Source organism: Mastigoproctus giganteus, chromosome 10 (genome assembly GCF_048544385.1).
Source record: "Mastigoproctus giganteus isolate SK-2022 chromosome 10, ASM4854438v1, whole genome shotgun sequence".
Taxonomy (NCBI): Eukaryota; Metazoa; Arthropoda; class Arachnida; order Uropygi; family Thelyphonidae; genus Mastigoproctus; species Mastigoproctus giganteus.
In genome coordinates, this window is record NC_143584.1 from 188,755,860 (window position 1) to 188,769,393 (window position 13,534).

The 13,534-nt window shown below is 35.7% G+C and overlaps 1 protein-coding gene across 1 annotated transcript in view; it reads left to right on the top strand.

Annotated features, from left to right (window-relative positions):
* LOC150079659 (histidine--tRNA ligase, cytoplasmic-like) overlaps window positions 1–13,534 on the top strand; it is a 90,811-nt gene that overhangs the window by 62,007 nt on the left and 15,270 nt on the right. Inside the window, exons 8-10 of the mRNA XM_090383528.1 lie at window positions 6,340–6,467; window positions 7,491–7,563; window positions 10,547–10,722. Coding sequence (XP_090239654.1) covers window positions 6,340–6,467; window positions 7,491–7,563; window positions 10,547–10,722 — 377 coding nt within the window. The remainder of the gene's footprint in view (window positions 1–6,339; window positions 6,468–7,490; window positions 7,564–10,546; window positions 10,723–13,534) is intronic.

Here is a 13,534-nt window from a genome sequence, read left to right on the forward strand (position 1 = left end):
GAGCTGACAATGAATGAGCTCATAGAGATGCGTGAGCAAAACGTCACTGAAGTATCCGACACTTCAGACCCAGTTCCACCAGAAAAGCACATGAAAATTGCAAGCTTGACAGGTCTCAGCCCAATAGAAAAGGGCTTAAAAATTTTAGAAAACATAGACTCCAACGAAGAACGCCTTAAAGCTACAAAGGGTACTAGGAAAGTTTTGCAATACAGCTTTGTTTATTTAATTTTTTCAAAGTAATTTCCTCTACATTCAATACACCTCTCCATCCTCCGAAACCAATCTTTAAACCAGTTCTGCCAAGTTTCACTAGGGAGTAAAGCACACTCGTTGTCCTAAGCCCGTAGAAGGTCCTCATCACTGGAAAACCGCCTCCCTTTTAGCTTCATTTTCATGCAGGAACAGTGCAAAGTCACAGGGAGCAAGGTCTGGACTGTAGGGAGGGTGCTCGAGAAGTTTCAGTCCTGTCGTGGTCAAATATTCGGTGCAGGTTTTGGCGCGGTAAGCTGGAGCATTATCGTGATGGAGGTACCAGGTGTCCATTCTTGACTTTGGCCGCAGGTTCTTCATAGATCCAATGACTTTAGGCAGGCATTGTTCAGTATACCACTTAGCTGTGACTATCTTCTGCGTGTCCAAAACGACACGTTCCACAATTCCACTCGATTTGAAAAATACAGCTATCATTTTCTTCTTTACAGATCGGGATTTTCTGACAATTACGGGTGTGTCGTCATCATCAAAGACCCAAACTTTGTTTTGAGCCTTGGTCGGCAGATCGTAATAGTACAGCCAAGTCTCTTCACCTGTCACGATGTTGTTCACATACCGAGATTGTCCCTTATCAAACTTTTTAAACATCTCCCGGCACCAAGTCACAAGTCGTGTCATCTGCTCTTCAGTCAGTTGATGCAGCACCCAGAGAGAACAAAGTTTCTTCACGTGCAAATGATCTTGCCGAATCGAACGAATTGCTGGTGCATTTAGGCCCAAAGTATCCTCTATCTGTTGGTAGGTCACTCGCCTGTTTTCGTCAGGCGCCTCCGTAGCCAGGTGGGAAGGAGCAGCAGTGCGTAGCACACGCTTCTTGATTAGACCGGGGTTCGAGCCCGTCACCACCAAATACGGAGGACGCGGAAAGGTCAGGGAATGACCACCGCTCCGGAGCAATATGGCCTTAGTTGCTAATGCTCCTAAAAACCAAATAACAAATAACAACCTGTTTTCGTCAAGCATTTTCCTCACAGCAGTAACGTTTTCCTCCGTAACTGACGTTCGTGGCCTTCCCGGCCTCTCAGAATCCTCCAGAGTGAAATTTCCCCTTTGGAATTCTCTATACCACCTGAATATCGTACGATATGGACAATCATCATCTAGTGCAAGAGTCATTTCTTCTAAGCACTGGTCTATGGTTAAACCACGCACGAAATTATACCGCAAAACTGTCCTTATCTCATTTCGTGACCACGATGCCATCGCAAGCACTTTACACTCTCACCACTAATGAATAACTGAGCCCATCGACTTGGCACGGCGGCTACTATGCACGTATGAACATGTATTAACATGCAGCAACAAGCAGCTTCATGTGATTCATTGTTGCGTCATATTGCAAAACTTTCCTAGTACCCTTTGTACAAAGCAAGGAATAAAAAAAATTATTAGCTTGCTACGAAGAAATTCTGCGTGAAAAAATGAAGGTGCTGTGTCGTCAGACGATGAATTTGTTTAATAAATAACAAATAACAAATTTGTTTAATAAATTAATAAATAACAAATTTGTTTAATTTTTTTTTTTTTGTTTTTTAAAATTTGTTTAAATTTTTTTTGTCAGACTAATTTATTTTTTAATACATATTTGGTATTAATATGTATAAAGAACTGCAATTTTATTAAATATTTTTCTTCTAAACTAGTGTTTTTATTAGTCCTTGGTCCCAATTAAACAAAATTTATATGTATTTATATGCAAAGTTGTACCCAGACTTATGCGAATTCGACTTAAGCGATTTTCGTCGGACCCACCTATCACGTAACTTCAGGGTATTATTGTATATCATTTACAGAACCCCCATGATCTGTTCTAGCAGTCTGTCTGCTCTGCTACTCAGAGTTTTATGTCAAACTATACAGTTACCCTAAGTAACTGTACAGTCTGATGTGATATTTTTTTTGGAACTCCTTTTTATGAAACTCCACACCCAGTGCAGAAAAAAGTGAGTACTGTGTGTGGGAGAGTCTTAGATAACAGTTGATGTTTCTGATGAATTGAACAGATACTTCACATTGGTCTTTACTGATGAAAGACCCTTTATGCTAAGGAGAGGCTGTGCAAGTGAGGCCAATCCACACGAAATTAAGGATTTCGAAATTATAGGTGACTGTTTATTAGAAAAAAATTTGAGCTTGATGGCATATACCCAGTAATTTTGAGGGAGGCAGCCAGAGTGTATTAAACCATTGAAGTTAATTATGAGGGCATCTTTGGACTCAGGAGAGATTCCTTTGGATTGGAGAAGTGCCAACATATTGTCAATACATAAAGGTGGTGCTAAGAGTGAAACTGGTAACTACAGACCAGTTAGTCTGACTTCAGTGGTAGGGAAAATCTTAGATGCAATAATTAAGAGACAGATGCAATCCAGCGACATTTAGATAGAAATGGCATTCTGAAGGATATACAGCATGGTTTATGTTAAGGGAAAATCATGTTTAGCTAACCTGTTAAGCTATTTTGACACAAATGTAGGGAACAGTTGTTTGACACAGTTGCTGGATGTAGGGAATAAAATTTCAGCATAGTTTATTTGGATTTTAGCAATGCTTTCGACTCATTCTTACACGAGAGATTATTGTATAAGCTGGAACATGTTGGGATTACTGAAAAAATTCTAAGAAGGATTGCTGGGTGCTGCAGGGCAGAAGGCAGAGGGTTGTGATTAATGGATATTCTTCAAGTTGGTGTAAAGTCAGAAGTGGGGTTGCCCAAGGATCGGTTTTTGGACCACTGTTGTTTCTGATTTTCATAAATGACATCAATGATGGGATAGAAGGTGTGATGTTAATATTTGCAGATGACGTAAAGACTGGTATGCCAGTTAATGTACAAGCAGTTCTCCTTCAGGATGACTTGAACAGGCTGCAAGAATGGTCAGAAAAGTGGTAGCTATGCAAGGTCTTACACTTAGGAAATAGCAACCCCAGAATAAGTTATATATTTGGTGGGGTTGAATTAAAAGCAATAGAAGGAGAAAAGGATGTAGTTGTTCCAATACAGCAGATATGAAGTTTTCTGAGCAGTGTAAACAGGCAGCCAGGAAAGTCCACGGTGTCCTATCAATGATGTATCAAACAACCTGTAGAGATAGGGAGGTCATAATCCCACTGTACAAGGCAATTGTAGGACAGTATTTGGAATACTGTGTCCAAGTATGGAGACCTCATCTGAAAAAAAGATATTGAGCTCCTTGAATCCAAAGATGGGCAACTCACATGGTGAGATTATCAAAAGGGCAATCATATGGGGGGAAGACTTTGATTATATGTACTACAGAGCTTGGCAACCAGGCACCTTAGAGGGACCTGATTGAGATTTATAAGGCTCTGAGAGGGGTTAGTAACATGAATGAAGGCAGAATTTTCACTGTTGTAGAGAATTCCAGAACTATGGGGCATCAGTTCAAATTACAGGGGATGAGGCTTAGACTAAATCATAGGAAATTTTCTTTAGCCAGCAAGTTGCTGATTATTAGAACAAATTGCATTCACAGGTAGTTGAGGCTCAGTTTGAAGAAATTCAAAGGTTAATTGGATAGTTATCGATGTGAGGAGGGAAGAGCATAAGTTTTATTTTCTTGTCTACTTTTTTTTTTGGCCAGTGCAGCAAACGTCTGTGGCTTTCTTGCACTATATGTCTAATACTAACACTAAGTCCCTTTCGCTATCCACTGCCTTGAATTTATTGCTACCTGAATAGTGTGTTATCCTAGGATTACTATTAGCCAAATGCATAACCTTGTATTTATCAATGTTATACTTTAACTAGTATATTTAAGTCCATCTAAAGTTTATCTACATCTTGGATAAATATACCCAATTATTGTCATTAACTGCCCTGCTTGTTATTGTAGCATCAGCAAACTTTAGATGCAAAAACATTTTCTCTATGCATTGAATGAGAAAACATTTTCTCCACATATTAAGAAAAAAAAAATACTGACAGAAAATAAAGTAATCCTCAGTTAAGGGTGATGCTTCTGATATTTTTCTAGAACAAGTAATTAGACAAGTTATTCTAAAGCATTTGATAAAAACTAGATAAGCATCCAAGGGTCCAAATAAATCACAGTAAGCATGAGGATGCCACTTCTGTGTAAAAAGATTGAAACCAAAAGTGTAGCCTATATTGACTGAGCATGCATCAAATAAGATCAATGTAAACTGATCTTATTTGATGCATGCAATGTGTAAATAATTGCAAGCAACTTCAATCCATATACACATTGCAAGTTCTTGCAATGTGTATATGGATTGAAGTTGCATTTTGTACTAGTTAGGAGTAGTGCCACAAGTCACTTAATGACTGCTTCAGATCTATATTAATAAATTTAGCATGTCTGTACTTGAAAACCACTTGACTGAAATAAATATTAAATCTAGCATGTCTGTATTCGAATATCCAGCTCTTTGTTTCTGTTTTTTCATAAACATTTCTACAACAACCAAACATTTATTTTCAATGCTGAAAATGTTAAAAATGTTTTGTTCTGGAAGTGTATTTTTTCATATAATATATATCTCACTCTGTAGATATAAAAATTCCAATTTAAATATCTTGAATCAGACTAATATAACTATGGGAAGTTATTTATTTATTTTTTTTTTGTAAAATATTTTTACCAAAATCTCATTAGTAATATAAACGCATTCGTGCTGAAATTGTTGATTTTTGAATTCAAGCAATCAAGTGAAATTTACTTTCATTCTCTTGGCACAACTGGCATTTCAACAGAAAATTCAACTTGAAATTTTATTATTTATACAGTGGATTCTGGTTATTTGGGCCACCGGTTAATCGGGGCAGCTGTTTATTTGATGCAAATTTCAAAAAACAGAACCCAATTGAGAAAATAGCCAGAGTTTACTTTGCTTAATTGGGACAAAATGCCGTTTAATCGGGGCAGGAGACTGCAGCACTGGAGATTACCCTACGATTGTCTCCAACCGTACCACGCGGCTTGGTTGGATTTCTGGAGGTCACAACCATAAAACAATAAAAACAATTAGCAGCACCTGTTTATTGGGCTTTTCTGTTTGTGCAATCTATCATAAACGGATAGTAAACTCGATCTTATTGAATTTGTGATGATACTGACAGCTGGAATTCTGTGGGTTATTATGGTGAAATTTGTTTACATTTCCAGGAAATCTTCAATCATATAAAAAAATTAATTTTCAGAATCTTCTCTTCATTCCTATTTTTAAAGCTTCGTAATTTGTTACTCCGTTCTCACTTGCGCGTATCGCGTTACTTGAAATTTGTGTGTGCCATGTTTGTTATTGATTGCTTATCTTTATACTGTTTTAAATTTTAACCCTCACCGACAAATGTCAGTGAACAGAAATGTCAACTAGTTAGTATGTACATATTACAGTACGTATTAATTATTCCGATTATCACGTATATTCTTCCAATTTTCATGTATCATTTAATTTTTTAATTGGTAAGGTAATAAAAGGTAAATTTGTGCTTAATATATCTTTACTTTTATAGCCGGTGGATAATATTCCTCCTATTTTCGCTCATTAGATTTGCTGTTTAATAGAATTAAAATTCAGTTCGCAAACGTGATCGCAATGACCGACGCTTACTACACATTGTATAGTGAACGGTACTTTACTATGCTGAGTCCATCATAACGTGATTTGATTGTACAGTGAACCAATTGTAAAGTGGGGGTCCATTGTATTTTTTTTTAAATTTTTTTAAGTGAAACTTTGGATAAACGGGGCAGCCGCTTAATTGGGCCAAAATGCACTAGTCCCCATGTGTCCCAATTAACCGGAATCGACTGTATATCCATAGTAGCTTAGCAGCTTTCAACTGTTCATCACCATGTTAGGATTAAAGTTTTTAAAGTAGTGTAATTCATATTTGCTTTGAGGGTTGTAAGAATATATAAATTTGAAAATCTTAGTAGTTTGCATTTTTCTTTTTATTATTTTAATCTTAATTTAGTAGAATTTTTTTTTTCTGCTCTTCAGTTGTGAGTGAATATCATAGATAAATTTATGAATATATCATATTTACACATATTCAATGAATGTTTTTTTTAGGTGGGTTAGAACTTATCAATGAGCTATTGAATGAAGAAAAGTTGTCGTTCAATAAAATGGCAAAAGAGGGGCTTGAAGCAATGAAATTGTTTTTTCATTATTGTGATATATTTGGAATTTCAGACAAGGTTAGTTTGTTATAATAATTATCTATTCATGTTGCAAAATATAAATCAGCATTTCAGTTGGCAAATTAAAATGCCATTGTGCTATATTACCATATTTTATAAGCAAACTGTTCTTTGCCGAATGAATTGTAGAATACAAGTCACTCACTCATTCTGATCTTAAACTTTTAGAAGTAGGAGTGAGAAATGTTGCTGGTTAGCAGTATGAAAGAGAGGGATATAATATTAAAATAACCATGTTGTACTACTCTGAGAAACAGAATTATGACTTGGAATTAAAAGTCAGCCAATATTTGAAATTATGTGAACTGTGTAAACCACACAAAACTATCGTCTCAGTCATGAGCTATTATTGATTTTAAAGTCATCAGGTAGTATGAATTCGGTAATGAGCGTTAATGAGGTTTTTCTCTGTGCCACATATACCACAGTCTGGCACCTCACTGATGATTAAATTAGTTTAACTACATAGATATCCCAGTGCATAATTGCATAATCTTAAACTGTTAAAAAAAAAAAAAAAAAAAAAACCTCTTCTTGTGATTATCGATATTTAATTCCCCCTCCTTACTTATAACTTTGAATGAGTAAGTTTCTATATAAATTATTTCCACTAAGAAATGCAGACTAATTGATAACACTGAAAACGATAAGTTAACTAGTTTATTCTATATCACAATTTATAGAACCTTTGTCAGTGGGAACATCAAACTTCTGCAAGCTTTAAGTTTTTCATGGAATCATGTATTCCTTGACTACATGCATAGCTTACAAAACACCGAGAACAAAGACAAAAAAAAAAAGAAAAGAAAGAAAAAAGCTTTTATGTATATTGGCAAAGATTCCTTTTTCAAGATATAAAAGTCCAAACTATTTCAAATGAGTGAAAAATGCCAAAACCACTATGGTGTCACGAGTGATATGTTTATATTAATTAATGCATTAATATTTAAAAAAAACATTAAGCATTTAATTAATATTGACATTATTTTTAAAATATAATGTGCTTCTTATTTTTTTAAGGTTTCATTTGATCTTAGTCTAGCACGGGGCTTAGATTACTACACAGGAATCATATATGAAGCTGTGCTCACTGGTAAGTGTTTTAATATTGTGTATATCCAGATGTATTTGCTTCTAATGATCCTAATTAATTTAATGTAAGTGGCAATTATTAGTTTATTTGGAATTCCAAAGAAACTAGTACAGTCAATCCTCGTATAACATGATAGTTGTGTTCCTAGAAACCCCTTGTGCAATGCAAAATCGTGCAACATAAATAACAGGCCCTATGGGAAAAGGGTTAAGTGCCGACCACCCAAGATTGAACACACATTTGTAACCAAAACATTACCATACACAATAAATAATTGTAATAAAATATGTATTTTATTACGACTATATTACTTAATAAAATATTGCTAATGCTTTTGCTTCTATCGTAAGCAAACTTGTTCTTTGTTTGATCTTCTATCCAAACGGATAACAGCCGTTCCATTTCTTCCAATTCTTTGTCTTGATCTAATGGATTTTGTTACACTTTTAGTTGTTCCTGCTATGAAAGTTTTTATTTTCTCTGCATTCTTTCTAATTCTCGGCTTTGCCTCATTTAGACCTGTAGCACGTGCAATATCACATGGTCTTTCATTTCGCTCAAAGTGTTTCACAATTTCATATTTTTTCTCTATTGACAGAGGCGGACTGGCCATAAGCCTTATGGGGGAAACACCAGTGGGCCGGAGGCCAGAAGACAATGCAGGCCAGTGTGATTTTGGCCATAAACACTAGTATGAGGCCGCTACAAATTATCCTGGGTAAGAATTTTCCGCCTCTGTCTATCGCTATTGCTTTTCTTTTTTTTCTCTGAATCTGTAGTGTCTTCACCAGGAAGCTTCCTTTTCACACCTTTTAAGTATTTTACTCATTTTTAGGGAATAAAGCACAATTACAAAATGAGGAGGCATGCTTGATACACATAAACAAAGCTGCGTGCGTGCAGCAACTGAATAAACAACACCATAAAGGCAGAGATACACTATTAACACCTCACATTTTATTAATGCACATTTCTGGGGGTTACTACCATAAAACAATAAAAACAATTTCCAGTTGCATTTCTGCTAGTCGAATCTGTTATAAATGGGTAGTAAACTCGACCTAATTGCATTTGCGATAATACCGATAGCTGGAATTGTGTGGGTTTTTACGTTTTGGTGAAATGTGTTTCCCCTTTACTGATATAAAAAACAAATACATTTTCAGAATCTTCCCGTGTTGTGTTCAGATGGGGTGATTTCGTGTCCGACTGCCATTTCTTGTAAAAGGCGCCTCTGTAGCCAGGTGGGAAGGAGCAACAGTGCGTAGCTCACGCTTCTTGATTAGACCAGGGTTCGAGCCCGTCACCACCAAATATGGAGGATGCAGAAAGGTCAGGGAATGACCACCGCATATTCCCGGAGCAATATGGCCTTAGTTGCTAATGCTCCTAAAAACCAAAAAACTAATTAATTTCTTGTAAACACAAAGGCAAATCGTGAATAAGCGAATTCGGTTCGTGTTATATATGATATCGTTTCCCTATTTATAAATCGTGTACGATCGAATTCGTTTAGTGTAAACACGTGTTATATGAGGACTGACTGTAATTGCATTATATTTGAATGAATTAAAAAGCATAGAAAAATTATGTGGAAATTAACTTTGAATTAAATTGGAATGCCAATTTAATTCACAGGAACAACAACAACTAAGAAAACAAAACCAAATAATACATAATAACAACTGTAGCATAATAGCAAAAATAATATTCTTAAACTACTTTATCACACATTTGGCACAGTGGTTGGCTGCATTGTCATCTTGAAATTATCCTTGCCCATAAGGATAAATATGCAAATTGTACCTGAACTGCAGTACTGTTCAGATATGCTGTGGCACTCACAAATTTCTTCAGTGGTATCAGAGGGCAAGATATGTCACGAAAGCATGCCCCACACCATTACACCTTCAGCAGCCTGTATTGTCAGTACACAACAGGTTTCAATGCCTTTTATATGATCAAGGTTGAAAAGCAAAATGGGATTCATCAGACTATATGGTTGCCTCCAGTCCTCCATCCTTTTGTATTTTCCATTTGGTTTCTGCAGTGAGTGACTTTTGTGACAGTTGCTTACTCCCAGAGTGCATTCTTTGTGGGGTACTTTGTGATGTTCTCACATTAAATTCAGAGGTTAATTGTTTTATCATTTGCTGATGGAACAAATAACCTTTAACAATTAACAGTGATATCACTTGATAATTACTGATGAACAACAAGCATCTCACTCTATCACCTTACATTTTTTGCTGCAATTGCTTCTGTTCATGGTTGTTTTCTGGGCATTTTTCTGTTCATTAAGGACTTGAATGACATTGGTCTTAAGTGCAGCTATTGTCTTTTCTGTAGTAAACATGCACTGACATTCACCTCTATGTAAGTTCATGACGGCCTGTTAGGTATACTAAAAAACGTATAATATCCCAGTTCACCATTGGTAGTGAACTAGGATATTATGCAAATGGCTAGTGGTCAGTTCCCACAGTGTAGTGCTTTCCTGCAAATGTAAGATACACTTTTCAGTTTACATATTTTTGCATAGATTGTTGCATATAGTCAAAACCTCTGTGGTCTTAATAAAGTGGCCAGACAGTTAAGTGTCTGACTTAAAATTGGTCAAAAAATGACCAATTTTTTTGTTATAAAATAGCAACAAACAATATATATACAAAGCAAGCACTGGTTCATGACAGCAATTTTTTGATTGACCATGACATTTTATTTGCGCCTAAAAGTGAAAAATTTATATTTTGAACCATAATTGATTATTTCATAAAATCTGATAGCAGGGTAGGGTTATGCAAATAAATGATCAGTATTTTGTTTTATACCTTGTGTGCTTGGGGTTACCTGAGAAAAATATTAGATATCATTTATGTATGAAATTAAATCTTAATCTGATTATTAAAAATTATGATTCAGCTGTACAATGAGGATAAGAAAACATGTCTGTGATGCTGTCTATTGTTGTATTGCTTTGCAGACCAAAATGCTGCTGGAGTTGTGGATGATGAACCTGTTGCCATAGGAAGTATTGCAGGTGGTGGTCGTTATGATAATTTGGTGGGAATGTTTGACTCTAAAGGAAAGAAAGTACCTTGTGTTGGAATGAGTATCGGAATTGAAAGAATTTTTTCCATCATGGAATTAAAAGCACAGGTATTTTTACTTCCAGGTTTTTTTTTTTTCCTTTAATTCTTATACTTCATGAATGAAAAAGCTCAGTTAAAATGAGTTTTCCAGAAAAAGGCTATTGGTAAATCAGAACCATTTTTTTTTATATATATACAGAAATTGTTTATTTTATGTGGACATTTTCAAAGAGTAGTTTCCCTTTTAATTGATTACTGTATTGTTTTCAGAAGAAAAAAAATTTTAAATATAGCATTTTCTCTGCGTTAAAATAAAAGTTTTTATAATATACAATAATGTGAAATAATAATATAATTATAAAGGACATTACATTGGTGCTTATGATATTTTCTAATTAAGGAAACGCTATACCCATATGGTATACAAATTTAATTAATTGAATTTCCTGGTAAAGTTCCAAAGTCCTCCACTAAGTATGCTCGTATAGTACTGGATGGAGAAATTTAACTTTTTCAGGCTATCTTTCAGGTCCACTGAGTAAACTGAAGATAGGTTCCCATAAAACTGCAGCCATTATCAATTCACTGCAGGATGTGGAAGCCTCCTCAATGATTCATGTTGAGGGAAATGGACCATAATTTGCCATGCTGGTCCAGTGCAGGTTGGCAGATCGACCGTATTTAGCAGTCAGGGGCTTGAACCCTGGTCTACTCAAAGAGCGTGTGTTACTACACTCCCACTCCTGACCACTCAGCTATGGAGGCCACTATTAGGTTCCCATAGTGGACCTAATTTAATCATTAAGTTTATATAGGATGGGGCAAAACAAAGATCTTTGTGTCACTTGTCTACTTATATGTGTGTGTGTTTTTTATATGTACAGAGTTGTTATATATGAACTGTGTAATAGAGAAAAACAATTAGAAATGTTAATTCCTTTAGATCCTAAAAATATATATCCTCATTGTTCACATATTCCTGGAATATGTCTGCCATACTCCAACACACTTTGACACAAATATCTTTGTTTCCATCTACTTCCTAAAATCGTCAGTGATGAAGAATTTGAGATTGTCAGTGGTAAGAGATTTCTGGCTATACCCACTTTGTCCTTAATAATTTCCCAAAAGGAAAAGACCATTTGCATTATTGGTTGGGTTACTTGTGATGGCCATTCGGTTGACCCTTGCTGACTTATCCACCTTTGAGGAAATTCTTGGTCTAGAAAAGCATGAGGTGAGGGTGCCATCCTTCTGGAAGAGCAGTTCTATATACTTGGGTTGCTGTTGCAGTTGTGGCATGAGGATATCCCTCAACATGTTTAAATATGTGTCATCTGTGACTGTGTTATTGGATACTGCAGTGATTTGAAAATATAAAATATGGTCCAGTGATTCTAAAATATGAAATTCCACCTCAAACTGTTGTGTTGATGTTATTTGTTATTTAGGAGTATTAGCAACTAAGGCCATATTGCTCTGGGGATATGCGGTGGTCATTCCCTGACCTTTCCACATCCTCCGTATTTGGTGGTCACGGGCTCAGACCCCAGTCTAATCAAGAAGCGTGTGCTATGCACTGCTCCTCCTGCCCACCTGGCTACGGAGGCGCCTACCCCAAACTGTAACACCTGGCTAGTTTAGCTGATCTTCTATTATGATGTGGGAATATTTGGATGGCACAGCTCTGCCCATTGATGTGGCTTGAAATTTTGAAATAAGTTTCATCAAACCGGATATTCTTCTGAAAGAGTACAGTGCTTTGCATGCTGACAAACTTTTGCATGCTTTTATCTTCTAACAAATAGTGTATTAGCCTTGGTCAACAGAACTTTAAATGTAAATGCGCCATCAACTTATGCAAAGTTTGGCATGAAATTTAAAGGTCTTTAGAAGCTCTCTGGTTGATTTTGTTGGCATTTGTAAGACTGCTTGTGTAATAACATTTTGTTTTCAGGGGTGATAACAGTTACTGCCAACCACTCTTTGGTACATTAATAATGGACCCTATCCACTTGAATTCGTCACAAAACCTAGATTGATAGCCTACTTGAGAGAAGTATTAAAGGTTTTATGCCCCTTCATCTGGACAAACTTTGCATCCTTGGTCTTCTAGTATTGTTTGAGTTCTCACTTGTTGTTTGTCAGCTATCAAATTCCAAGCCATCCTGTCTCTGTATTATCTACCTGAAAATAAAAAGAAAGATAAAATAGGCAACTATATTTGTATCCTCATACTGTGTACTGTATATGTATATAGTTGAGGTATATCATTCCAAAAATGAATACAATTACTAAATGCAATCACATGGTTCACTCAAATGGGTGTGCTAATGCACTCTTCTGCTTAATTACTTGGTATGTTGGGCCTTATTATATTTGAATTTTTGTATTTTTAAGACTGTCAATATGATTCTCCTTCTTGAATATAATAAAGGAAACATTATAAGGGGTTTCAATAAAGCAGCCTAATTATACATTAGATAGTTTCACATAACTGCAAGTTAAATTTATATTTGTGTTCTCAGGCTACTTACTCAATATTTGTACAATACATTTTACAGTGAGAAGCATCTGTTGTCTCAGAAAGCTCAAACAAATAACTCTCCATAACTCTACAAATATATCTAATGTGGATTCATCAGAAAAAGCATGTGAGAAAATAGGTCTCAAGTCCTGTCAAACCAAAAAGGCTGAGACATGACTGTTTTGTGTCATGGCAGTTAATGTGTAAATAAGACAGTATAATTAAAGTCTCATTATGAGTTCTGCATTCGTTTATTCATTACAATATTGCATCTTGCATGTAAAGTTTTAACCTAATATTATGCTTACAGTTTGGAGGAAAAGTCATTGAGTCTAAAAGTGGCAGCTATGGT